The 27,892-nt window shown below is 41.7% G+C and overlaps 2 protein-coding genes across 11 annotated transcripts in view; one reads left to right on the top strand and one right to left on the bottom strand.

Annotated features, from left to right (window-relative positions):
• Positions 1-502: 502 nt before the first annotated feature.
• Positions 503-12,598, bottom strand: LOC146514881 (excitatory amino acid transporter 1-like). The gene is made up of 11 exons (XM_085168820.1): positions 12,494-12,598; positions 12,182-12,298; positions 10,481-10,623; positions 10,268-10,405; positions 9,174-9,378; positions 9,050-9,092; positions 6,772-7,052; positions 6,429-6,662; positions 4,885-5,079; positions 4,679-4,813; positions 503-1,509 (listed from the first exon to the last, which is right to left on the bottom strand). Exons 3-11 carry the CDS (start codon positions 10,617-10,619, stop codon positions 1,299-1,301), a joined length of 1,581 nt encoding a protein of 526 aa, XP_085024946.1. The 5' UTR covers positions 10,620-10,623; positions 12,182-12,298; positions 12,494-12,598; the 3' UTR covers positions 503-1,298.
• Positions 12,599-17,002: 4,404 nt separating this feature from the next.
• The window catches only part of LOC146514880 (fibroblast growth factor receptor 1-A-like), a 25,993-nt gene continuing 15,103 nt past the window's right edge, over positions 17,003-27,892 (top strand). For 3 of the 10 annotated variants that reach the window (XM_085168827.1, XM_085168833.1, XM_085168832.1), the window contains exons 1-2: positions 22,091-22,219; positions 23,311-23,435. In XM_085168827.1, the coding sequence (XP_085024953.1) occupies positions 23,354-23,435 (82 nt within the window). In that variant the 5' untranslated portion in view covers positions 22,091-22,219; positions 23,311-23,353. The other 7 variants (XR_014875411.1, XR_014875409.1, XR_014875410.1 and 4 more) reach the window with 7 other exon arrangements.

Raw genomic sequence — 27,892 nt, 5'->3', positions numbered from 1 at the left:
AGAAAGCCAAAAATATGCCACAGATGAAGGTTTGTTGGATGTTTTTATAGTTGTTATAGCTGCCGGCTGCTCGTCCTGATTACTTACGAGCTTCCTTATGATCGTCAGTTTGTGTCTCCAATTTGCAAATTGTTCCAAAACCCTCAATGTGCATGACACGCTTCATTTGACACGCATACAAACAAAGCAACCTTTGTATTTCATACCACACAGATTTTAATATTTCATGAATGAATGAATGAATGAAAGGCTTTATTGAATGAAAGTCACACATATCTGTAGTAAAAAGTCATCTTTCAGAAAAACTACTGTAACTTCCAATCAAGAGTCAGTCAAACGACCTCCAGAGGGTCTCTGTCAGCCTTCGACAGGACCACTGTTACGCTATCGGGCAGGCGCACGGCTAGTCTCTCCCTGAACACAGCCAAGTAACCCCGCTCGGGTTACACAGATTTTAATATTTCATATTCCATATTTCAGATGAAAGGACACAGACAGGAAGTGATTTGCTCTGTTTATTTTACTGAAGTCAGAATAAACAAAACACCAGTTTACAGCTTTATGATGAAATCATTAACGTTAACACGTTTATGTGTCACGTCTAACGTACATTAGCACTTTATAAAAACCCCAGTGAGTCTTGCTGACTCACACACAGAGTGCAAAGGTTTAGGTGTGTGCATGAAGCGGTATCACTAAGCTATAAAATAATAATAATAATCACAATATCAGTATGCTAAAGTCAGGAAGATAAAGAAACTCTTTTAGGATTTTAAATTAGGTCAAAATCACAGACTATATGTAAAAGATTGGAACTTCATTCTTGGTAACAACCAACAGGGAACAACTCTTGTTTCACAGATGTATGTGTTGATATGCTCCTCCTCCCTTCACCTTTGACCTCAGTGAATCGTTTATCACTGAGTCGTGTTTAATAAATCGTGAGATTAATGAAGGTCTAGAGTCAAACTAGTGATGACTGTGTCTATCTTTTTATACAGTCTGTGACTGAAACCACAGAGTGTGATTATATTTTTCAGTTTAACAGATGAGCTTTGTCCCCACTTCCTTTTATTGGGGGTCCTTTTATATGGCCAACGCCCAGCCTGTAATTAGAGCAGCAAACACAAGTCGGACACTAGCTAACTATGTGACACACTGATGGATGATGTGGTTTTGGCCTCTGGGATGGACCAGTAAAGGAATGTTAACAAAGCCACGATGTGAAGTCATGACAGTAGATCCAGTCCCCGCTCTGGGAGTCGGGAACCCTACATGCACGCCTGCTGACCTCAGAGCTACATGTTGGATTCGCTGTGGCCGCGTTTGTCATTCTCGAAGTCGCTGTCCTGGGAGATGAGTTTGTAAGGTTTCTTTCTCTCCTTCTCCTCCAGCACTGAGTTTCCCATCTCCACATCTTTGCTGCGGAGCTCGTGCCGGGACAGGAACTCGACAATGCCAGCGCCAATCGAGTCGCCCAGGACATTGGTGGTAGTGCGCAGACGATCCCTATAAGAAACCAGAGGTCAGAGGGCAAAGACACACAAAGGGCGAGCACGTGTGCTTTCAGACTGTCCATTCAAAGGAAGAAATCTTTAAAAGATCCACAGAAACACCTTCATTAATCTCAAGATTTATTAAACACTAATTGTGTTCTGGAAGCCTGCTGAAAGCAGAATAAACAGTTTTTATTCTGTGGAAATGGATGCCGCAGAGGTTGTTCCTGTTCGGAAACACTAAGCTTTCTGGAACTTTGTGGATTTAATCTTTATCACAGGTCTACAGTCTGTGAATGAGCTTTCAGAGCGGAGCACGTGAAAGGATTGGCCTACTTTCAAACGTCCTGCACACCTCTCTGAACTTTCTGCTTCCTGCAGGCTTCCATACGCTCTCATTACACAGACATATGAGTGTCTGAAGCTGCAAACAGCAAAACACGGAGAACAGCAGTTGGTCTGAGAGCCAGTTGGTTTTCTGGTTAGGGTTTAAAAACAGCAACCACAGACCAAAAAGCTGAACATAGAAGCTGAACAAATCTTAGAAATATGGTATCTAAGCAGATTCTTACTCTGGATGGCATTACCTTGGCCTCCAGTAACACTGTGAGGAACCTTGGAGTCATTTTTGACCAGGATATGTCATTTAATACACGTATTAAACAAATATGTAGAACTGTTTTCTTCCATTTGTGCAACATCTCTAAAATTAGAAATATCCTGTCTCAGAGTGATGCTGAAAAACTACTTAATGCATTTATCACATTTATTACTTCTAGGCTGGACTACTGTAATTCGTTATTCGCTCTTCCCTGAAAAGCCTTCAGTTAATCCAAAATGCTGCAGCAAGAGTACTGACAGGGACTAGAGAGAGAGAGCAGATTTCTCCTATATTGGCTTCCCTTAATTGGCTCCCTGTAAAATCTGGAATTTAAAATCCTGCTCCTCACATACAAGGTCTTAAATAATCAGGCCCCATCTTATCTTAATGACCTTGTAGTACCATATCACCCCATTAGAGCACTTCGCTCTCGAACTGCAGGCTTTCTTGTTGTTCCTAAAGTATTTAAAAGTAGAATGGGAGAGCCTTCAGTTTTCAGGCCCCTCTTCTGTGGAACCAGCTTCTAGTTTGGATTCAGGAGACAGACACTATCTCTACTTTTAAGATTAGGCTTCAAACTTTCCCCAGGCTGCTGGGGCATTCCCATGATGCACTGAGTGTTTCTTCTTTACGCATCACATGTTAATAGACCTCTCTGCATTGAATCATACTTGTTTTTACTCTCTGGCTCTCTTCCACAGCATGTCCTTGTCCTGTCTTCCTCCCCTCACCCTAAACGGTGGTGGCAGATTGCTGCCCCTCCCTGAGCCTGGTTCTGCTGGAAGTTAAAACTTTTCCTTCCCAGTGTCACCAAAGTGCTTGCTCATAGGGGGTCATATGATTGTTGGAGTTTTCTCTGTTTTCTTTGTATTATTGTAAAATATTATACTACTACTACTAATAATAATGCAATATAAAGTGCCTTGAGGGAACTGTTGTGATTTGGTGCTGTAAAAAAACAGAATTGAACTGAGTTGAATTATATTGAATTGAATAGATGGTTGGATGGACAGATGAATGGATGGGCGATGGATATTCGGACTTTGTGACATAAACCAGGATAACTGAGCAGAGTTGGCATATCAGGCTCTTCACTTCCTTCTGTTCCAGGTGGAAAGTCCTCCTGAAGCATCCTAGTTAGAGCAGAGTTTTTTCTTATTACCCCAGTTAGCTGAGTAATTTCAGGGAAGGGTATTCTAATTGAAACGATTAATTTGGGAAACCTAATTATGTTTCTATGTTAAAACTCACTGCAAAAATATTTAATACAAAAAGGGAAGATGTGGAGCGAGACTCATGGGAGCGGGAAAAATGTGTCACTAGGTGGTTGTAGACATGGAGCTGTATTTGACCTTTAAATGAGAGATAATTCATGTACGAGTACTTTACACAACAGCGTTTATACTTGATAAGACTCCTTTCACATTAGCGCTGAAAAAGAATGTTTTCAAAAGCGAAGGTTCTGGAAAGCTACTGATTACAGAGTGGTGAAATAATGTTATTGTTAAGGTAACATCAACACTAACCTCCCTGTGGATCCAATCATCCAGGTACTCAAATCCCACAAAGCTGATCTTGTTCATTAAACAGTTTGTTAAACAGTAGCTTTATTGAATGTATGTGTATGCAATGTTTTCTAATGTCGTCTACTGTAAGGATGTCTAACTCATATTACTTGATGGATCACTTTGATTTTAAATGGATCACACCAGTGAAACTCGCCTTTCTGTCAGTGTGAAGAGGTTTACCTGCGCGTTTAATGCCTGAAATATTTTAGTATAAGAAAAAGAAGTGTAAGTTTAACAGGATGTCTCAGTTTTTCTGCATTTCTGCATGATAAATAAAAGTGGCAATAGAAAATGAAAGAAATATGCCTTGCATATTCCTGCAACTGTCCTTTGCAGTTTAAAATGTAAGAACTAAATGTGTAAAACAACAGAGAAGGTTCTGCTAGCTCATTGCCCAGAGTGAGCTGTAGTGATCAAATACAACGTTTTTCGTAGTTTCTTTCTTTCTGTCTTTATTACCTTGGACCCATCATAAACATTTTGAGGCAACTGCTGTGATTTTGCATGATATGAATACAATTTAATTGAATATAAATTTGAAATTTCTATCGTAGATGGTGAAAAACAAGATGTTTTTTTGATAATGTTTATCTCTTACTTAGATACTTTGGTGTAGTATGAATGGCCATATCAGTAGGAAAGGCTGTGAAACTTGTAAAACATATGAAAATACTGTTAAAAGTCCAAAATCTATGCTTTCCTTCACATTTTCCAAAGCCATCCAGTGGCCTTATGTTTAAAGGCCCTGGTCTTGGTGAAGCATGTGTAATGGTCCGAGTACAGCCCTGTGAAACACCAAGACTCTCTGTTCAAACTGGAGTCTGTGGGATAAATTGGAGTCTAACCAGCACAACGGAGGTCCTTTAAGCACTAAAACAGTGAAGCCACAGGCGATGAAGACAAACACAACAAAGTGCTGATGAAGATCAGCACTTGTGAAGGTCTTGTTGCCTACATTTACATGATGAGTGAGCTGGTCTGCCAACAGTGATTGCCAACAAGAAGGTACTTACAGGAACCAATCAACTGCAATGATGAGAGTGATGTCATCGGTGGGAAGTCCGACGGAGGTCAGCACAATCACCATGGTAACCAGACCTGCCTGAGGGATGCCGGCAGCACCAATGCTGGCTGCAGTTGCTGTGATACTTTCAGAAGGAGAAAGAGAGATAAATCCACAGAGTTTGAGTTTGAAGACGCCTGTTAGGACTTTAGTTACCTGATGGTGATAATCTGTCCAAAGTTCATCTCCATGTTGTTGACCTGAGCAATGAAGATGGCTGCCAATGCTTCATACAGTGCGGTTCCGTCCATGTTGATGGTGGCGCCCACGGGCAGCACGAAGCGAGTGATTCTCTTATCGATTCTGTTGTTTTCTTCCAGACATTTAAAGGTGACTGGCAGCGTGGCCGAGCTGCAAGACAGCAGAGAGGAGGAGGGTTTTAAAGCATCCACAGAAGGAGAGAAAAGTGTTTCAGACACACTATTATAGTGCTCAGCACCGAGAGCGGGTTCATTTATTACGCCTCATTTACAGACATCTCTAGTTGAAACAATAAATGTGGTAAAAATAACGGAACATGTCAACAAGAAGAATAAGATTGTGTTTTAGAAAGAGGTTTTCACAGAACAATAATCAGCTCATATATCTACGACAACAGCTGCAACTACGTACTGCTCCTGGAACTAAACCATTTACTGCAACTACAGCAGCAAAACAACTGCTGACATTACCCAAACCACTGCAACTGAAAAGCAACAACACACCCTACAGCAACATGTCAACTAAACTGAAAAGTGCAACAAACCACCTACAACCAGTTAACCAACTATTCAACTAAACCACCTCTGAACAATGACGGCCATACTGAGATAAGTTGCTTTGGGTATGCTACTGTCAGCTGCTGTTAGTGACTGTTAGCTTCTGTTAACTGCTTTTAGCTGCTGTTAGTGAAACAGATTTTGCAGTAGATTTAAACTTATTGCACGCTGAGCACATTAGAAGGAAAGTGTCATTTTTAGTACATCTGATCCTAACATTAGCTAGCATAATATTAGAAGCAGCTGTTTTTGTTTAGCTGGCTCATTTTCAGCTGTCTGGAGATGGAAGGATCATATATCTAATAACCACATCCACAAAAACGGGAGATGTCCTTCCACAGCTTCCACAAACCGGTGCGCTCCTACGTAACAGATGAATCTTACGTTTATGAGAACAGATCACTTTGTCAGAAAATCTAATTACGGACTAATCAGTATATATTTATGAGTATAGTATACTTTTTTTTGTAAGTAACCTCAAACATGAACAAACCTTGACAAAGTTAAAGCCTGAAAACTAAATGGTGAGATGGAAGACATTTATTTGGATCTTTGAGGGCCCTCAGATATGAATTAATGTTTGATTGACAGAAATTTCACCCAAACGATCCAGTTTACATGTACCTGAAGTCCATATAAACTGGACTATCTTAGTTGTAGTTTTTTAAGTTTTAGCCACATTTGGCTCACTCATTAGACAACGAAACCAACCAATGCAACTTACATCAACCATTACATCTAGAGCTACAACTATTTACAACAATGACTGCAACTAGAATGCACCAGTTAAGGTCAAATATTTCTGTCTTTTGAGTAACTTGGCTCATCTTCTCTGGCAAAAGTATATTTAATGAACAAAAAGAAAATTGGTGTGTTTTGGTGTTTCTGTCAATAGAAAACACCAAAACTTCCATTTGTTGAAGTTTGGTAGAAGTTGCTCACCTGGAGGAGGTCCCCAGAGCCGTTACCAAAGCTTGCAGGAGCCCTGCGATGAAGATGAAGGGGTTCTGGCGAGTAATGACAAAATAAAGAGTGGGCAGAATAAGAACAGCATGGATCATCAAGCCGATGATGACCGTGATGGTATACATGCCCAGCTGGCCACCCATCTGGGTCAGATCGTCCATCTCCACAATCTTTCCTGCAATCAGGAACAAGATGCCAATGGGAGCATACCTGAGAAGAAGTGAAGAAGAAGTGGTGCGTTACTGCAGATAACTTTCATGGTGGACAGGGAACTGCTTTTTATTCAAAACATTTCCCAGTGAAATCTCAGATGTTTTACCACATAATGATGGCGACCAGGCGCATGATGGCTTCGTTCAGGCTGTCAAAAAAATCCCGCAGGAGCTGGCCCTGCTCTTTCATGTTGCCAATGATTAGACCAAAGCACATGGAAAAGACCACCAGCCCGAGAGCATTGACCCCGTTCACTTGACCTGGCACCGGGATAACTTCCTCTCTTGTGATCTCCATGGTCTCCTGGGTGCCGTTGGTTGAGTTAAAGAGGGTGTCATTCACAGTCACCGTCACATGAACTGTTCGTTTTCCATATTTGGTTTTGAACTGGAGAATGGGAGAATTAAAGGAATAAGGTTAGACGAGCGGAACAGATGACCTTCTCAAACTTCACTTATGGAGTTTTTATTTCGTTCCCTAAGGATTCATCATGAATTGAGAAAAGTTCATCAGGACAAACTCAAACTCCTGACCTCACCCTTCACGGCTTGCTTCAGAATCAGAATGAGAATACTTTAATAATCCCTAAGGAAATTATGTGGGTTACAGTTGCTCCAAGACAATAACAGTAACAGACTAAACTGATGAAATAATACAATATATTAAAAAGTTTACAAATATTAGTAATAGCTGTAATATAGATACAAATAGTTCAATTTAAATATCAAGAATATCAGAGAGCTGATATATATATATGATTGACATTTAATTCTAGCCTGTGAAACTTTGTCATTTGTTATTTTACTGTAGAGCATGTGCAAAAAGGTGTAACTATTGCAGTATGTACTGTGCATTAGATGGAAGAGTTGTACAGGGACAGACCTGCTGACATCATGGGGTATCAAGATTAGCTGTAAAAGTTCAGCACGCAACAAATGAGAGAGTTTAGATGTAAATGGCTTAAAAGTGTTTATATTGTTTTAAAAATAGGCGCAGTAATATTACTCTGACGTTGTCTCATCCACCATCATTTAAAAAAAAAAAAATCAGTAAGACATAATTTCTATTCAAAGTCCTTCTTCACCATCACCAGTAAACCCTCTGGGGTTTGAGTTTGGTTAATGTGCACCCGTGTTTAGAGAGTTTTAGTTTTTAGAGGGAAAAATCTGCCCCTAACTGCTTCTTTATCTCATATCAGGATTAAAAATGGACTCCAGTTTGAGTGTCCCTGTCAAGCATTAATTTCTCATCAGGTTCCTCTTCCGAGTGAGCATGGTTTGGTTCTGATCTACTGATAATCAAGACCAGCTCTTATACAAAAACCTCTCCACCGTCAACATCTGCACAACTTTTATTTAGAAACATTTTGCAACCAGAAAAAGTCTCATCTTTCCAAACTGTTGTCTCTCTCTCTGTAAAATCAATGAATCTCGGAGTCTCTCACTGATGGATCATTAAAACATGATCGTACACATGTGTCTTCAACCCCGCTGCTTCAGCAGCAGCAAAACATGCCAGGTTACAAAAATCGAGGGGTGCACGATCTGCAGAAACAACAGTAAACCAGCAGCTTCATCAGTGGAAATGACGCCACTTTTGTCATATGGCGCCATTAGCCAGCGTGAAAGTGGTGAAGAAGAGCAAGAAGAGTTCTTTAACTTTTCTCATGAATGTAAATGTCAATTATTTAAATGAAACTTTTTAAACAAAGCTAAGTGTTTTTTGGACTGCTGGTAAAGTCATCTTCAGTGCCTTCACTTAAAAGTGTACGTCACTTTAATGTTCAGGCTGGATCTGACTGCAGTGTATACCAGCTCAGCCTGATGGCACGGTCAGGGAGGCTGTGTAAAGTGAGACATTCATGTGAATGGAGCTGAAATCACAGCACAGCCATCGTCTCACTTCTGTGTCTGCTGATTTTGTCAGATGAAGCTCTGAGTTTGACATGTTTGGAGCTGTTCTGTTGTCTCCTGGAAACCAGTGAGAGGTAAACTTCTGCACTTCAGCATCTCTATGTGAATGAGAAGGTGAAGAAGAGGAGAGAGGTGAAAAGGAGCGAGCTGTGGGTTCATTTCGGGTTCATGCTGAAAGATTCTTGGAGTTGTAATCGTTCAGTGAGCTGGAGTTGGCAGGAAGGAAAATTTCAGACCCAGTGAGAGCTTCAGGGTGACATCAGGTTAAAAAGACTAGTAGCATGTCAAGTTTCATCAGTGCTTAAAGACTGAGCTTTGTTCACCTGAAATTTCCAAGCACTCTGTACACACCAACATGTAGTTGGAATAAACGATCTATGATCCAGGTGGAGAGATTAACATGCCAACATTTCTGTTCCAGTGATAAAAGCTACAGGAGCTAGTTTACCAGGTATAAAAGTTAAAGCTCACCTGTTGCGTGCAGGCTTGGACCAAGTTTGGTGGGAACATATTTCTGAAATGAGAAAACAGGTCATTCTGAGACAGCGTGGACTAACTTCAGGTAAAACTGTGACAGCATCACTGATGTAGCTACCTGATCAGGTCCAGGAAGGCATCGGCAGGACTGACTTGCTCGATGGTCTGCTGCTTCCCAAACTCATCTTTAGAGCCTTTTCCTGGGTGGATGATGAGCACGATGATGATACCGATGAACACTGCGATAATGGTTGTGGTCATGTAGTAAATTACGGCTCTCATGCCCATCTTTCCTGAGGCTTTGCTGTCCAAAGCTGCCATTCCTGATGGAAAGAGGGCGGTATATGTTTGATCATTAACACAGTTTTTCCAGATCATAGTAGGAATGTTATGAATTAATTGTCTAACAACATATGAGTTTAATGGATGAACATTTGATGGTTTAAAAAACAAATCCTGTCAGAGAAAAACAGGTATTCAGTGAGAGAGGAGAGGGATGACTTATTTTAGTATTAATGGTTAATGGTAATGACTGACTTAGAATTCAGCTACATATTTTAACCCTGAAGGTCGATGCTTGGTTACAGCAGAAAAAAAAGTTCAATTTTGCCTCTTTTGTTAGTGAATCAGTGGGAACCTCTTCATCACCAGACCGGGCTGAAGGCTGACTCTCAGTGAGTATTAGTTTGTAAGGACGACCTCCCTCTGAACCACCTCCATCAGCTCAGCTGGGACACTGCTGATCTTTTCATGGTGTGAAAATTACTACATTTTGTGTCTGTCAGGTTATTACAGCCCTGCATGTACAGTCATTATGTTGTGAAGTCACACAGTAATGCACACCATCCATCAGTGCTTACCTGTAATTTAAAGATATTTTCTCAATCCTCAAAGATTTCTTGAGGTGAAAATGTTATAAAAAGGATTTTAACATAACCCAAACCCCACCTAACCGCGAGGGAGCTTAGTAAAACCAACAAAGAGTTTAGGCCTAATTTAGAGGTAACATCTTCTCAGCCAAAGTCCGGACGATGATGTTAAGAGGTTTTAAGGAAACAGCTTAATAACAAATCATACTGAGGTTAAAGGTGAACGTAGCTGATGACACTTTACAGCAGTTGTCGCCATCACAGTTACAAACCACTTTTCTGACTGGTTGGTCACCATTTCTTTTCCAAACTTGGAGGATGACCACTGAGCTGTGCACTGTACCTGTTATTAGACTGGAGATCAGCAAAGGCAGGACCAACATCTGCAGCATCCTCATCAGCAGCTCACCAGGGAAGGAGAAGTACTTCACTTCTCGATAGGTCATTTTGTAGGGGCGCAGCGCAAATCCGAGAACGATTCCTGCAGTCAGAGCACGTTCCTATTAACAACTACAAAACTGAAGAGATGTCTCTGTTTTGCAGCAGGTGTACATACCTACAATAACTGCTCCAACTGTGAAGAGCACAAAGGAGTTCTTCTTCAGGAAGGCCTGAACGTCCTCTTTAGAGATCTCCTCCACTTTTCTCTTGGCCTTCATGGTGCGAATGTGAATGCTTTCCCTGATCCGCTGCATCCTGCTGAAAATATGAAAAATGGAAGCATGATGTCACTAGATTCGTGAACCTAGATGGTTTCAGAACTCACCAGTACTGAAGCACTGGCTCATTACTGAGGCATCCGTCAAGGATCCACCTTATTATATTTTCACTATACATGTTACCCACTGGATCTGTCTTTCAGAAACTCAGTATTCAGTCTCACTCTTTTTGATGATGACACTGAAATCCAAAAACTTAGTTCAACTAAATGACAGCAAACCTGAACAGAGTACTCCCCACCCCAGATGTACCAGTGTCTTTGTGAAGCTGCTCGGCCCTCTTTATGTTCAAACTGTAGTTAAGATCTTAAAAAAAAAAAAAAAAAAAAAAACAACAATAAAAAAACCCCACATTAACCATGTTGTATTAACCATTTAACCATCTTCTTCTTCCTCTCCCTGATCCCTAGCTGGCATTAGGCCTGGATCAACTCCTAAGCTCATATGCTGCTGTGGGTGCCAGTGGTTGTCGAATTTCCTTCACAACTCGTTTCCATGCATTGCGATTGTTGGCGATTGTCCTGGTCTCGTCGAGACTTATTCTGCGATCTCTGATGTTTTAGCCATGTTGTCTTTGGTGCCGTTCGTTGCATTCTCCACTGGGTTGATCGTTTTACGCCAGAGGAGTTTGGTACTTGGGTTTGTTTAATATCCAGCCCATTGTATAGAATTATTTCCCTACTTTGAAACAACTAAATATCTTTTAACATAAAAAATGCAAAGTCCCAATTAATGTGTGAGATTTCATCTGAAAGGTAACATGATCTAATTTCTGAAACTGTGCCTGTGCCACGGCATGTGGCTGAAACACAAACTGCCCCAACCTGAGACGGGACACCTATGACCTGATAGGTGCTGAGAGGAGAAACCCGTCACATCAAAAGTCTCAATTATACATCTGCGATCTTGCTTGGGTACGAGTGACGTAAATGTTGTCATCTGATCGTGATTGTGAGGGTCTGTGTGGACCTCCCACTTTGGGACCACAAACTCATCTTTGGAGAATTTACAGTACAATTCATCCCAGGCAATGGACATCAAACATCAGATAAGCGGCACTGAGACTCCAGCTGCCATGTCCTCAGAGTAATCAAGGCAATATTCATCACGGATGATAATCTGAATCCCTAACTGTTCTCTCAAGGCTTCAAAATCAGATGACAGAAAACATAATAACTCTATCAGACATAAAAGACATATTTTTCCTAGACCCAAGTACTTTTTTGCTCCAAAGTTAGGGTGACTTAGCCCTCTGAAGTATTTCTATTACCATTCTGTATTTCATTATCTCTTTCCTCTCTGAGGTCTAAGTTATCATCAGTAATGACCATCCCCAACCCTAACCCCGGGAGATAATAATGCATCTCGTTTTTTAATTACATTTTTGGCAATTAGAGAGCAAACAAATTAATTATTCCAGCTGAAATTGAAAAAGTTTACCATCGCATGAGGAAAGGTTAAGGTAGGGTTACCATCTGTGATGGCTTAGATTCAGGCGTTTTAATCCAAATCAGAGATCGATGCTGCTCTTCACCTACCTGTTGGGTGTGGCGTTGGCCCTTCAGACACTGAGGTTGACCCGGCAGGGAGAGAAAGCAGCAGAGGGACAGAGAGTCTGAGCGATGAAGCTCCTCGGTGTGGGAACCAGAGCTCGACTGCAACCAGAAAAGACAGGAGGGGGCATCCAGAGGAGGGGGGCGGGTGAGATAATGATCCTCCCATAATAACACTGTTAGCCCTGTGACACACTTTCAGGTAAAGCCCAGGTGGATGAAAAAGTTTCTGAGAAACATCACAGGATTGTTTCACTGACACATTATCTGCCTTTGAAAGTTCCAGCTCTTCCTCACCTCTAAACGCTCTTCCTCACCTCTTCTGCACTCCTCTCCTTCTTCAGCTTGAAGTGTGACTTTGATGCTCGGTTAGCATCCACATATTTATGTGAAAGGATGCCAATCAAACAATAAGCCGCGCCTCCCTCGGGACGTGGTATAGTTTGAGGTTACTCCTCGGAGTAAACGACGCACCACAATTAGCTGAACAAAGTGAAGCTGAGATGAAGAGCGACCTGACTGTATGGAAACATGTTCCCGCGGGGGGATGAGTATAATTAGTGAAGAATACCCCTGAAATCAGGTCGCCTAGCCTCCTACAAACACTGTTCCCCGGTCACTGTGGCAGCAGTGAATGAAGCAGGAGCATCGGCCTGTGACAGCTTTACTACACTCGCTACTATTTTTAATACTGCCCTTCGATACCTAAAAACAGGCTGAGGATGAGCTCATAGCGGGATCTGACCGACAGAAACAACAGCATCAGCTGATCATCTCAGAGAACCTGCTCTGATCTCTGACACGATGATGTTGTTAGTGAAGCTGGAGGCGAAGCTTTGGACTGCAGGCTGGGTTTACTTTATGCTGCTCTTGTTTCTCAGACCGAAACTTCTTCATTAAAGCCAGAAACGGTAACATCTTGTGAAAATCAGTTTCATTTTTAGATCGCTGTCAGAAACTCTTCATCCAGTTGTAATGAAACTGGAGTCGTATGGATCCCACAATGTGTGACCTTTGACCTCTACTCTGGCCATGGAACTCACACTAAATATCTTTTTTGAGGTTTGACACACACACACACACACACACACACACACACACACACACACACACACACCATACTGATAGTTGTTAACCACGCCTCCCTTCATTGCTGTGATTGGCTGCCCAGTATGCCACCCTGCCCTTAGACTTGGTGTTTTTCAGCTTACGTCACTTCTTCTTGTGCTTTTTAAATGTGTGCTGTGTTTCTTGTTAGATAAATGTTTTCAGCAGGAAGTGAGTTAAACACCTGAGGATGATGATGTTAGAGCGGGGGGTTGGACACGTTTACCCTTTGATGGTAATCGGAAATAAGAGGTGAGCTGCAAACACCTGTGCAGAGGACAGATGAGGCTGCAAGATGTTTCCTTGATACCGAGCTTCATGCTTCATATCATATACTGTGATGAAGATGAGGAGTTCTGCATTCAGCAGGAGCTTCATCCCTGAACATGATCCTGACCCCGGGTTCACCTGCATCGCTCACACTTCATCAGACAGGAAGCGCTTACACACAGAGCAGCTGCTGGTGTGAGTGAGTGAGGCTCAGGTAGAGCGGCTTCATAAGAATCTTTTACTCCTCCTCCTCTTCATCCCTGCCCTGAATGAGAACATCAGACTGTGTACAACACAAGAACAAAGCTTCAGACAGCAGACAGTTCACTCTGACCTTGCTCTGTGTTTCCTGGGAACAGAGTGAGAAAAGAGTGAGTAAAGCCTGAAAATTCACGCACCCGAGTTTTTGTTGAACCTCCTGACAAATGAAATATAAACCTTACACCTGTTTCACATCTATGGGCATTTTTGTACCTATTTAAAAACTTTCCAGAAAAACCTATTTCAGTTTTTCTGAAAAAAGAAATCACACTGCTGATGCAGAACTCTCCAAAACTCCCCCAAACTCTCCAAAGCTCCCATATAAAATATAAATCTCCTGGTGTTCAGGGCCAAGCTCAGGTGAGGGGCTGCTCTCAAGTGCTGCCGTTTTTATGGCAGCAGGTTTTCCGTGGGGGGGAGTTGATGAAGCATGATGGGTGCAGATGGTTATCAGCACCTTTGACCTCCGTGCTGATGAAGTCAGCAGAGCCGTGCAGGTTCACCGGTTCCTCTGGTCGAGCGTGCCTCCATCTAAACGTGGGAGCTGATAAGACACGTCGATTTTTCCACACCACCCACAAAACACTGATGATGAGACAAAGAGCGAGTTTAACAAGATCCAAAAAAGAGAAGCCGAGCACTTCAGACAAACAAGACGAGGAGCAGAGACCTCTGATCACCTGTTCGCGGTTTCTGCTTTTATGGATAATCAAATAATGAAATGAAGGTCTTTGTTTTCACTGGTTCTCACTTTAAAGACATGTTTCATGATTGCTGTGTATAGGTTTCTTTTCCTTGTGCTTTTCTCGTCTTTAATAAAAGTTTACTTATTGATTATTCAGTGAAACACGTCTGACTCTCATTATGATGCATCAATTATCACGAAGTTAAAATGGTTTCATGAGTTTTTAGATGAGATTCTGACATTTCTGTGGATGGCACACATACCTATATTTAAATAACAGATCTGGCAATACATCACGTTAAACCAGATGTTCTCCCTCTCGCCCTGATACCGGGGGCATTGGGGTTCAAACAATTAAAATGCATTGATATAGTTTACAGTTAACATACGCTTTTAAGCAGAAAACAGTAAACTTATTTTAAGACAATCATGCAGAAGCTCTCAATGTGGTGGGCCACATTTGGCCTGCAGCCTTCAGTTTGAGACATGTGCTGTCAGGTAAGGACCTATAATAACACAGAGAAACCAAGAGCATGAGCTTGGCGACAGCGGGAAGGAAAAACTCCTGTCAAGCAAGAAGAAACCTCCAGCAGAACCAGGTTCATGAGGGGCTGCTGGTGAAAACAATAACATGATTGATTTTATACACAAAACCTGATTAAATATAATTTCCTCATCAACAGCACATTACTTATTGAAATCTGATTAGATTATCAACAGATCACCATAAAGATACACAAACTTGGGTCCACTTGCTACATTTGCCAAACCTCCTGTCAGGAACCTTGGTGTAACTAAGCTCTGACTACATCTCTGGTCCGTTCCTGTTTTTATCACTTGAGAAACATTGCTAAGCTGAGTCCCATTGTATCACGCTCAGAATTAGAAATTGTCATTCATGCATTTGTTTCATCTCGTCTGGATTATTGTAATTCTTTGTTTACTTGTTTATGTAAAGCCTCTTTGGAGCGTCTGCAAGTTGTTCAGAACGCTGCTGCAAAGCTTCTGACCAAGTCCTCCAAGTACTCCCATGTCACACCCCTGCTGATCCAGCTGCAGTGGCTCCCTATTAAATTCAGAATCCACTTTAAGGTTTTGACCTTGACTTTCAGGGCTCTGCATGGACAAAAACCAACATATATCAGTGAACTTTTACATCCATACATTCCCAGCAGGTCCCTGAGGTCATGTGATCAGGGCTTGCTGGTTGTCCAACACATGAGGCTGAAAACAAAAGGCGACAGAGTTTTTGTAACTGTGGCCCCCAGACTGTGAAACTCTCTCCCTTTGAGCCTGAGATCTGTGGACTCAGTGGTTGATTTAAAAAAAAACAGCTAAAAACTCATCTTTTTAAACTTGCTTTTGGTTGATTTTTATTTTTATGTTTTAGCTTCTGTGAAGCACTTTGTGGTTTTTATCTTGAAAGGTGCTATATAAATAAAATTTTACTTTTTCTTTTTTACTTTACAGCAATCACACACACACACACAAAGCACGGATCCCACGTACAGGACATGTCGATCCGGTACGGAAACTGGACATCTCACAGATTCCCAAAGTCCAGATTTCATCGCTCTTCAATCAAAATTCACTGAACCAGCAGCAAAAGTAGATCAAAACTACACTACACGTCAACACCCCCCCCCCCACCCCCAAGAAAGCCTAATTTTTACCATTCAGTACTAAAGCAATTTCAAGTTTCACAAATTATACCAAAATGCAAAATGCTTAGCTTTGTCTCTAATAAAACCTCTGTCATCATTAATAATCACAGTTACCAGTAAAAATCTGTTTAAATAACATAAAGGTTAATAAGTGTCAGGTGAATGGTGTTTTTAAAAAAAAATAAAGTGCTCATAAATGTTTTCATGTTGTTTAAAACTGAAGGGGAAAAGAGCAAGTAGGTTAAGCTTCAGCATCACACTGACGACCAGGACGGGACCACCAGACTCCATTCAAAAATCCTCGAAATGTACCTGGACAGACCTGTGAGCAAGTACTAAGTACTTGTACTTTACTCCAGTTCTCGATCCTAGTTTGTGTGTGTCGGTGTGTAAGTGCGTGCTTGTTTGTTTTCTCTCACAGGAAATCTGGGAAACGTGACTGGAATTAAACACATCCACTTCCCACGGTAAAGATAACACATCACAGTCACGTCACAGCCGCAGCATAGCGAAACCTTCCGCTTTAATTCCACCGTTAGTGTTAGAGTGAGCGAGGCTGACCTCGTGAATGTGACCTTATCCCGAGTTGATAGGAGACATTAGGCTCGTTTATCCTAATGCTTTTATTCTGATGCTGCACACGTGTAGGCTACATGTAAATACAGGTGAACTTCCGGATGTTGATCTTCGGTGTTTAGATTCAGGGTTCACTCAGGTATGACTATCACAGGCACATGCTGTCGCTGACCTGCCGAGAATCCGTCTGAGTCCGCGCTTTTACGTCTCCAATATTGAAATAATATTTATTTAATATTTTTGCAGCATTGAATTAAAATTATGAATGCAGCAGTGCTGGTGGAGGGTTCGGCTCATTTAACCTTCCACAATGTGAACAGGTGTTCGCTCCGATCAGTTGACCCCATGTTATTATGTTAAAGCTCTGCTGTACCTGACACCATATTCATGTTCAGGTGTGCTGAGGTGACACTTGAGCTCAGGAGAGTTTCTGTCACATTAAATCAAACCTGAAGTCCAAACTTTATGCGCTGAGTTCACTGCTGCTCGGAAATTCCTCCTCTGCGTGTGGAAATAACCAATTAACTCCGCAAGTTCATTACTCCTCAATAAACCATTAACAGCCCCCCCAACCGAAACCTTCCGCTCTGATTGGTCCGAGCCCCGCTGACTGTGTATAAATGCAGGAGACTCAGCTGGAGACAGCAGACACACAGCACCTCCTCCTCCTGCTGCTTCATCTTTATCCTCAGTGTGAGGCACCATGCTCCGCGGCTCCGCTCTGCTCCTCCTCCTCCTCCTCTGCTCCGCCTCCGCCTTCGAGCCTCTGCCGGAGGAGGCGGCTCCCCGCCGGGCCCGTTTCTCCGCCAACAGCCCGAGTGAGTACTTGTGTTACTGCACTCACAGTACTCTGCTACAAGTACAAGTACTGCAGTAAACGCATTAATGTTTGGACTCTGTACCTGATTATTACCGGATCAATAAGCTGATATTTGATCGGTTATTGGCTTTAAAACTTCTAAACACAGCAGCAGGTGTTCTTCATCACTCTTCATCCTCTCACTTCTGTCTGTCGTTGAAGTATTATTAGCATAAAAACAGTTTTTTAAAAGAAAGCTGAAGTTTGATCAGAGACCATTAATGGACTCATGTATTGGTTTTTGAAGGGGTGGGGTGGTGATCATCTCAGTTCCAGTACTGATAACTTTAGAAAACTTCCTGTCCTCCCTATTTGTAAAAACATAATTTATGCGTCACTTTTTTCTATTCAAGTCATATTTTCCTTCCATTTGTTTGCATCATATTCAAGTCACATCTGTCCCATATGCGACTGCTTGATGGGTCAATCATCTGGAAAGCTCTGTGAGTCCAGTGTGAAGCATGTTTGTGTGTTTGCAGCTGATGTGGCCAGATGTTTGAGCGGCGCCGTGACCGTCGGCTGTGGGTTCTTCTCCTGTCTGGAAAACTCCACCTGCGACACCGACGGGATGCACGAGCTCTGCGAGCTGTTCCTGCACACCGCCGCAAGCTTCAACACCGAGGTTAGTGACTTACTGTCCACTTGTCCTCCACCTGTCCTCCACCTGTCGTCTGACCTCAATGTTCTCTCCACAGGGTAAGACGTTCGTCAAGAAGAGTCTGCACTGCATGTCTCAGGGAATTTCGGGCAAAGTCTTCCAGTCCATCCGCCGCTGCAACATCTTCCAGAGGATGATCGCTGAGGTTTGCCAGCTCACAAACTTCTATGCTGCCTTATAAAAATCACTTCAGTTCTATTTTATTTAGCTTTTGCTCATGAAGTTAAAGCTCCGTATTATATAGATATTAAAAATCCCAAGGAATGTCTCACAGCAGCAGCTGGTGAAGGTGGGGAAGACAAACTCTCCTTTAACTGGAGACAACTCCAGCAGCACCAGGCTAACCTGTTCAGTGTCTCCATCAGTTTATATATGAAAACACCTGTATCACTGTTAGCTTTAACCTCATCCTTTTAGTGTGGTAGCATCCTGTTACCTCTGCAGGTTAGCAGATTAGAGGAGAGGAGAAAGTGCTTCTATGATCCTAAGTCAGTGTTTGTCCATCTCATCAAAGGTTCAAGAAGAGTGCTACACCAGCCTGGACATCTGCACTGTGGCTAGGACTAACCCTGACGCCATTGGAGAGGTGGTGCAGGTGCCTACTCATTTCCCCAACAGGTGAGCACCCAGTACACATACAAAAAGGTGAGGCAATGCTCGCACCTGCTTTAGAGTGGAGATGCTAAAGCAATAATTTAGCTTCTTAGCATGTTTTATAAATCTATAATTATAAAATTGGCCTTAAAGTAAAGTTGCAGCTACACCTCAAAAGTACATGCTACTGCCCCTCAGCTAGTTTCCGGAGGATGGCCAGTTAGAAAAGGGGGACATTTAGGGAGGGGTTCTTAAAGAACTTTGGGCTCAAACAGTAAATTTCAGTGTGCGGTATGACAGACATGGTATTCGAGAGTCCCATCTGTCCTCTCACGTGCTGTTGCATGGTACATATTTGCTGCTGGCCTCTGTTTTTTCATACTGTACATTTTTACTATATAGTTTACTGTGGACACTGTTAAGTGGATCCTGGAGTAAAGCCTTCACGTGATGTTTGTATAGTGGTGGCAATTAAAAATATTGTTGTAAGAATGTAAAAATATCTTAAGAACAGGTTTAAGAGGAATCATTATATTAGCTCCTGTCTCTTTAAGAACTCTTAAAAAAGCCCTTTTTCTTCTGATTGGACACCTTCCGGAAGCCTGCTGAGGGGCGACTCCTGGTGCTTGTGAACTGTATTACTCACTAACAAAGAATTAGTTTTACATTAAAGTTATTTCTCAGTTATAATTTGAGTTTCATCTGGAAATTCCAGAACTTTCTTTTTATTTTTACAGTTTGTGATATTTGTTCAATTGTGTTATTGAATTAGATTTTTTTTTAAACTAAGAATCTAATGTTCAGACGTATTCTGTGTTGTGTTTTAGTATTATTTAGGTAACGATTTCAGGCTTTCATCTTTGATAGTTTTTGAGATATTCATGTTCAAACATGGCCTCAGTCTCAATGTGCAGAAAAAACAGGCCTGAAATGGGTCGACGGACAATTTTTAAGAAATCTTCAGCCGTTAAAAACTTTTTTTGATGTATGAAACTAAACTTTTACAGCACTTATTATAAATGTTCAAATTTTGTACAGTAAAATTTTGATGCAAATATGAGCCTGTCAAGCAGAAGGCCAAGGTCTGAGATGAACATGTCTCTGTTTGGCCTGCAGGTACTACAGCACCCTGCTCCAGACGCTGCAGGCCTGCGACGAGCAGACGGTGGCGGCGGTGAGGGCCGGGATCGTGTCCCGGTTGGGCCCCGACATGGAGATCTTCCTCCAGCTCATCCAGAACAAACCCTGCACCGCAGACTCCGGCTCAGCCGCCTACAACAACCCCTCCAGCTGGAGGAACATGCCCGTGTTCAACATCCAACCGGGCTTCAGAGGCCGAGACCCCACTCACCTGTTCGCCAGGAGGTCCGTAGACAGCCAGGAGGAAGAAGATGGAGTTAAAGCCCACGAGTAGTTGATATAAACACACAGCCAGCCCTGACTACACATACATCAGTTCAGCCACCGACTGACTATAAAAGCAACTTATTATTATAATGCATATTTATTTTTATTAAGTTAATTTATGCAGGAGGACAAGAGGCTATCACGCTGGTCGTGGAGCTCATTTACTCCGTGTTGCTCATCTGTGCTGACTCTGGTTCTGTGTTAGAAATAAACAATGTGATGTGATGGCTTTCGGCTCCTGTCATGTTCTTGTATGAATCCAACTTCCTCTGGGTGGGCAGGGCTTCGGTAGAGTGACAGTGCTGAGCGTGAAGAAACATGAGGCGTTCTGGGTCAGTTTGAAACCTTTTATTGACACTGGAATGAGTTCAGGAAGGGCAACACAACAAAAAAATAGAACCTCAACTTAAAACAGAGGCCATTGAATAAACTAGAACAAAGCAGAGCTGCAAACCTGAACCTCAGCTACCCGACAGTTCAGGAGGAATCGTTATTGATCTAAGATGACGCCGTTCAAAACCACAAAGCAACAAAGCGTGACACGCAACAGCCGGCCATTTTTATTTATACAGAATGTTTAAAACAACAGAAGCATGTCATGCAGTGCCATTAAAAAGTGTTTATGTTTATTCAGTATTCACATTTAAAGCTATACAGATTCATTCAAGTTGAAATGATTGGTGATACCGGTCCTGTATTTACTGTCTATAGGATCATTCTCATGTAAGACCCTGCAATTCACCTTCAAACAGCTTAGAAAGGCCCTGGAGGGATCTGATTGGCTGCAGGGCAGCCAATAGGAAAGTGGAGCAAGCCCAGAGAGCAGGATGGAAGCAGCACAGCTCACATTCAGATAAAATATGTAACATACGGTCAAATGCGGTGGTATTTTTACTTTTATTTAGTGCTCCTTCACACTCCCAAAGACATCTCTGGTATTAGGAGGGCGCGGCAGCGGGATCAGGGTTTTCTGATCAAATGACAACGGCTCAGAGAAAACTGTGAAGCTGCTCCCAAATAGGAAATGACTCACAGAGATGTGGAGACCAGCAATCACAGACAGTCAGTGACGTTCAGCAAATTCAAGCACATACCAGATTAAAAAAAACAACAACTCTGCCAAAGCAAAGTGGGCGGGTCCCAAGAACTCAACTTCAGGGCGAACAACTCAAGCAACTACCAATGAGGGCACAGGATAGTGGTAACTGACACATGCTAGTGTCTAAAAACACACTAGAGGAAGCTTCGATGTGTACTTCCTGCTCCTGCTCAGTGTGTTCCCTCTGTGTTTACCTTGTCCACTCCTGAAATTTCCAGTATTCTCCGCTTGCTTTGGATTTTGGACTTTGTTTTGTCTGTTTCTGGATTTGTTCATGTGGATTTGACCTTTGTTGTGCTATATCTTCATTCGTGGCCCTTTGATGATACTGATCCTGCTCAAAAATGTAAAAGAATACCAGCTAAACATTTTAAAGTTACATTATTAGGTACTATTAAAGTACTGTGAATACTGTGAGTAATACTGCTTTAATATGATGTATTTTTACAGTGTCATAGTTGCCCCCACCTGCTGTTATTGAGGGAGCAACTGTAACAGTCATAGGTTTTGCATTAAAATTAATTTACAGTTTTGTCCTTATTAGTGAAAACACACAATGAGTGTATTTAATAGAGACCGCCTGGCAGATTGTGGTCACTGAGTAAACAGGGACTCCAGAGTAAATATGACCTTGTGTAGGCGTTTCATCTCCGTGTTTCTCTTACAGTAAATGGACGACCCTCGTCCCGCCCTCAGGGGGCATCTGTAATCACACCACCAGGATTTTAACCATTACTAGAGCCGCTGGTTCAGGCGTAGACGTGCTACGGGACACTTCTGTCGAGGTTGGTACTAAAATCCCAGGACGAACTAACGTGTCAGTCCTCTCTGTTTCCACTGACGGTGAGTCATCTGCTGCATGAATGACTACAGGTACCACTGCTGTGACCTTTGACCCCACCAGTGCTCAGTCAGGCTGTTTGCTTTTGCTCTGCTCCATCATTTAACTAAAAATAAAATACTAAAGTTACATGAAAGTGAAAACAAAGTGAAAGCTATAATAAATTTAAAAACAAATAAAGAAATACATGGTGAGTCCAGCTTCTCTAAATCATGCCATAAATGCCATTAATGTATTTCTGTGTTGTGCTGATAATGTTATATATTCTTATATTCAATAAGGAATTAAACATATGTCACACAGAGGTGTGGCTTTCCGCTTTCATCAAACCAGGGTTATTATGTTCTAATATTTATTATTATTATTGTTATTATTTTATTTAGCTTCAAGTTTCCTTTTTATTTGAGCTCTGATGGAGTTTGTTTGATTGTCTGGTTATAATCACAGACAGTAAGTCTGTCAGATTTAAGACGTGCAGAACAACATAACAGTAACCCAAAGACTCCAGTGGAGATCCCAGCCACACAAACATCTGCACGAAGCCTCTCGGTAAGTTTACAGATGAAACACTGTACAATAAAAATAAAAATAAATACAGTAAAAGCAAAAAGATCAGTTCATATCAGTGAGAGGTTAAACAAAAGGAGATGATTCAAAGGCCTCTGACCTTCAACAGCCAGCACACTCTGATCCTGTTAACAAACACAGATAGACTGAACAGCTGTTTGCACAGAGGGTGAGTGGAGCGCCCTCTGTTTTCAATGACGCTGCAGATGTGTTACAGTCACCTAAAGTCATCCTGTCTTCCTTCTCTCACCCCAACCGGTCGCAGCAGATGGCTGACCCTCCCTGAGCCTGCTTCTGCCGGAGGTTTCTTCCTGTTAAACGGGAGTTTTTCCTTCCCACTGTTGCCAAAGTGCTTGCTCATAGGGGGTCATATGATTGTTGGGTTTTTCTCTATTATTATAGGATATACTGTACATCATAAACTGCCTTGAGGCAACTGCTGTTGTGCGCTATATAAATAAAATTGAATTGAATTGAAGACTCAGTGACATAATGGTGGTTGAGTTTGGTTTTGTTGTTGCTGCAGAGTGCTCAGAGTGTGGACTTCCCTGTAAGTTGATGCTTAGGACATGATGCGTTTCTGGTCCCTGCTGCTGCTGGTTCACTTCTCTCTGGCTCAGTCTGGTCTGGACTCAGAGAGCACAGACAAAGGTAAGAAGCGTCATGGGCGCTCTGTCTAAATGTGCTTTTGCTGACAAGCACTCTTCAAGAAAAATCAGCCCAGTGTTTGCCACCTACCATCGTTCACTCCCAAACACAAACATATTGACACAGGCAGGGCTGGACTGGGACAAAAAATCGGCCCGGGCATTTTGACTAGAGACCGGCCCACCAGGTATTATAGGAAAAGCCATAAAGCCTTTGAATGAAAACAAACGCTGTTGTGACAGTGATGTACACTGTCTTGTTGGTTTAAGTATGATTTCTATACGTTGTACATCAGATAAAAAATTTGGTTGTAAGATTCAGATAATTATTTAAAAGCGAGACATTTTAAATGAGAATAAGAAAGAAAAGTATTTCTTTGTGCCCCCCTTTCCCTGTTAATGCCCTACCTGCCCCCCTGGCAAAACTTTGCCAGACCCGCCCCTTCACAGTAACCAGCTGTCAGCTAAAAAGGATCCTGGTGTTATTTGTCTCTCAGAAACAGTTCATAACTTCCCTTCAACTCATTCATGTCACCTAAAAGGTAAACCTGTTTCTCCATCACCTGTTCAGCTCTGATGATTCAGTAAGGACATCTCCTGGTTTCATCTTAATGTTTCCCTCTCACCACATATCCAAACCGATATCATGACCAGCAGCTTTTACAGCTGTGGCTCCAGCAAACATCAGCTGATACTAGAAATTAATATTAAATAAATTCTAACAACAGCTAATCAACCTTAAATGTGCTGCTGATGTTTAGCGCGACATCCGCTGGTTTCCTGTTTCTGGCTCAAAGTGGGCAATAAACAAACAAGAGAGACAATCAGCTGATCATTGATCAGTTTCATGATTGAAGTAGCAACAGGAGAAGGAGGGACAGAGAATGAGAGAAGAAGAGGCAGCTGTGCAGCAAAAACAGAATAACTCCAGCTTTGTGTCTTTTTTTTTCATTCTAACTGAAGTATGGGACAAATCGCATTCCTTTCCCCCTCAATACGGATGTATTGTAATTGGTTCAGCCCAGAGTTGTTCATGACCAATTGGCTAATCCACCACCTTTCATTGTTTATACCGTTACACAAACAAACAAACTAACATAAAAATGAAAAATCACCATCGGCCCACCGGTATGCCCAAAGGCCAGTCCAGCTATGCGGTCAGCTGGTGGGTAACAGGCATCTCCGAAAACATTAGAGCACTTTTGCAAATATGTGATGTGTTGATAAATCGAGCAGATATTTGAAGTTTACACAGGACCATTCTCGCCTGAAAATATGTTAAAAGTTTATTTTGTGACCCAGAAAGAATAATATTTCAAACTCCGCCACTCTGTGTTCCTCCGCCACTGCCTCGTTTAAGTTTTGGACGAAATGGATTCTGGGATATTGCATTTCGTCATTTCGAGCTGACTGGAGACCAAAACAGCAAATCAGACTTTTTTTGCATCCAAGTCTGTGATTGGCTGGTTTTGTGGCACAAATATAACGGTGTACAGAAAGAGTTCTGCATGGGCAGAAATGTTGAGAGCGCAAGCAACACATTGTGAGCGAGCGCAAATGCAAAAACTGAGCGACAGGGGCTGCTATTGTGTGTGTGGATAATAGCAAACACTGAAATACATTTTTTGCACGCAGCAATGAATTTTGTTCACTCAAATTTTTCTTAGCTCAAAATAAATTTCTCCTCAAAATGCAACACTTGCACCTGCAATTCTTCTTACATGCGCTCAGAATAGTGGCACAAAAATAACGCCATAGCCCACCAGAACTGATTCGTCTCAGCCACTGGCCACGTGGCCGCCCCCCCCAGAACTCATTCATTCTGGACTCTATAATATTGTTTTCTTCAAAAATAAATCTTTTGAAATAAGGATTAATCGTGGATTTACTAATGTCAGATAGAACTAAATGCTAATTAATGCTCAATTTCAAAACTCAGTATAGACCCTGGTCATGTGGAATCCTTACTGAGAAGGCAATCCTGTCTTTAAGTGATGACGTGACAAATCCTGCTTCCGGGTCTAAAGTAGTCTGCGTTTAATATGGCTTTTGTGTTGTTAACATGTTTAATGTTTTGTATTTTCTTCTATTTAATCTCAAAAAGCTCCTAAAAACAGTCAGTGATCACCAGAGGTGGCTCGAGTATCCAAAAATTGTACTCAAGTAAGAGTAGCATTACTTTAAAATATTATTACTCAAGTAAAAATGAAAAGTAGTCTTAAAAAAGATACTCAAGTAAGAGTAAAAAAGTACTTGGTGAAAAGACTACTCAAGTAGTGAGTAACTGTTTGAAATGTCCAATTTATTTTTTAAATAAATGCTATCAGACAAACAAAAATAAATAAATATACAAATTTTAGTATTTTAAAAAGGAATATATGTAAAAACATCAACAAATTAAGGCACAACAACAGTTTTTTACAACATAAAGCTTTTTTTCATCAATATCTATGATATTATAATGATATTATATCGTTCAAACGTGAAAGGTAAATTGTTAGAACAATATACTTTTCACGCTTGTCAGGGTTCCTGGGTCATCGACCCAGTGCTTTCAGTTTTGTTCATGTTCAGTTTATTTTGCCACTGCCTGTTTCACTTCCTGTTTGTTCCTGTGTCAGCTCGTCTCGTGCCATTAGCCAGATTATGTTCAGCTGTGTACTCACCGGTCTCTCATTATCATCCTCATCAGTCTGTGTATTTAAGTCTTCTGTTTCTACTCGTTCTTTGTCGTGTCATTGATGTTATGTTGTTGTTTCCGCCTGTGTTCGGTCAGCCATTCAGTCAGTCAGTCGTCCAGCCAGCCAGCCAGCCATTTCCTACCTCTGTTCTGTGTGTTCACTCCATCGACAATAAATCACCCAGCTTCACCTACCTGCGAGTCCTGCGTTTGGGTTCCTTCTTCCTCGCCTCCACTCCGCGACCCCTGACAACGCTATATCACGTTATAATGTGATATGCGTGAAAGTCACTTGGTCTGTCGATCTCTATTCTTCCCATTCCCAGGAGCTGTCTGGCAGAAACTGAGGAAGTCTTGCTTTCTTGGCCATGCAGCTCTTTTCAGCAAACTACCACTTTCCCTAACAGCCGCATTAGGGGTGGGCGGTATAAACGGTATTCGGTAGAAATGATATGAATTTGGCCAACGGTAGAGATTTTGACTATTCTGCTCTACCGCAATAGCGCATGTTGATGGTGTCATCAAGCTGCGCCTGTTTTGGTCAAAGCATCACAGCGGCTGCAAGCAATATCATCTGCAAATTATGCCAGGCAACAGTAATAGCGAAGAGATGAAGCACATTTTGGAATATGAGTAAAGCCAAAAACTGCGCTTCCTCCACAACCGTACTTTTGATTCATTAATGGTGAATTCTCTCACAGCTGCTCTATTCCTATGTTGCTGCAGTATACTAATGACTAACCTCGTATTGTGGATGGATTATTTCAGTTGTTCTCCTGACTGACGTTTAGTCCGTTTACAGCATCCTGCCATGCGATTGCATTTGTCCCTAACCATTGGGAACCCCCACTTTTATCAAGTGGGAAAAAGTTAGCTTCACTGTGTTTATATTATGCTAACATAGGTGTATTGCTAGCGATCACGTAGCACATCATTATATACCAGCTAGTCTAACTTCAGTAACCCTAACAAAGTCACTGCTGTTTAGTTTTCTGTCTTCATTTATGTCGGGAGTGAAAGCAGAGCTGTGTGTTTTAATTTTTTCAAAAATCTCTCAATCAGAACATGTTACATCATGTTTAAGTGGAAACTAGCGAGCTAACTTCCTGCTAACTTCTAACTCTGTTAAATTTAATAAATTCTCTTTTCATGGATGCTTGGATGTTAAACTTAATTGTTACACCTGGTAAAGCAGCAACGCTGATCACTTTATCAAAGATGAAAGAATTTAGACAGTTTTTAACTCTCAGTGATGCCGCAGTGATCGTTTGACTTTGGGACCTGAAGCGGATGGTTTTGGACCCAGATCACTCCGCGAGGCTCCTGACTATGGTAGCCGTGATGCTCAGACAATCCATCAAGTGGTGCAGCTTCGTAGCTTACCAAAGTGGTACTAAAACATTTTTTGACAGATTTTTAAGTGACATGTACCACATAAAATCGGTTCGAGGTCAGTAAGCACAACCAGAATTCATACATAAGGTGCATTATAAGATGCACTGTTGATTTTTGAGAAAATTAAAGGATTTTAAGTGCGCCTAATAGTGCGGAAAATACGGTATACAGAAGAAAAGATATTGCTAAACATATTGTTACTGCACATGCTTCAAATTATACCGCAATATGGATTTTAGGTCAAATTGCCCAGCCCTAAGCCCCATCCACATGCACCTTCACTTTTTGGTTTAGTCTAGTTTTGAAAGATTATGCCAACTCTCATAACTAACTTTGTGTGAAACAAATGTTATTAAATGACCAACTTACCAGGTTCCAGATAACTG

Source organism: Neolamprologus multifasciatus, chromosome 7, assembly GCF_963576455.1.
Source record: "Neolamprologus multifasciatus chromosome 7, fNeoMul1.2, whole genome shotgun sequence".
Lineage (NCBI taxonomy): Eukaryota > Metazoa > Chordata > Actinopteri > Cichliformes > Cichlidae > Neolamprologus > Neolamprologus multifasciatus.
This window is presented reverse-complemented; position numbering and strand designations above follow the sequence as displayed.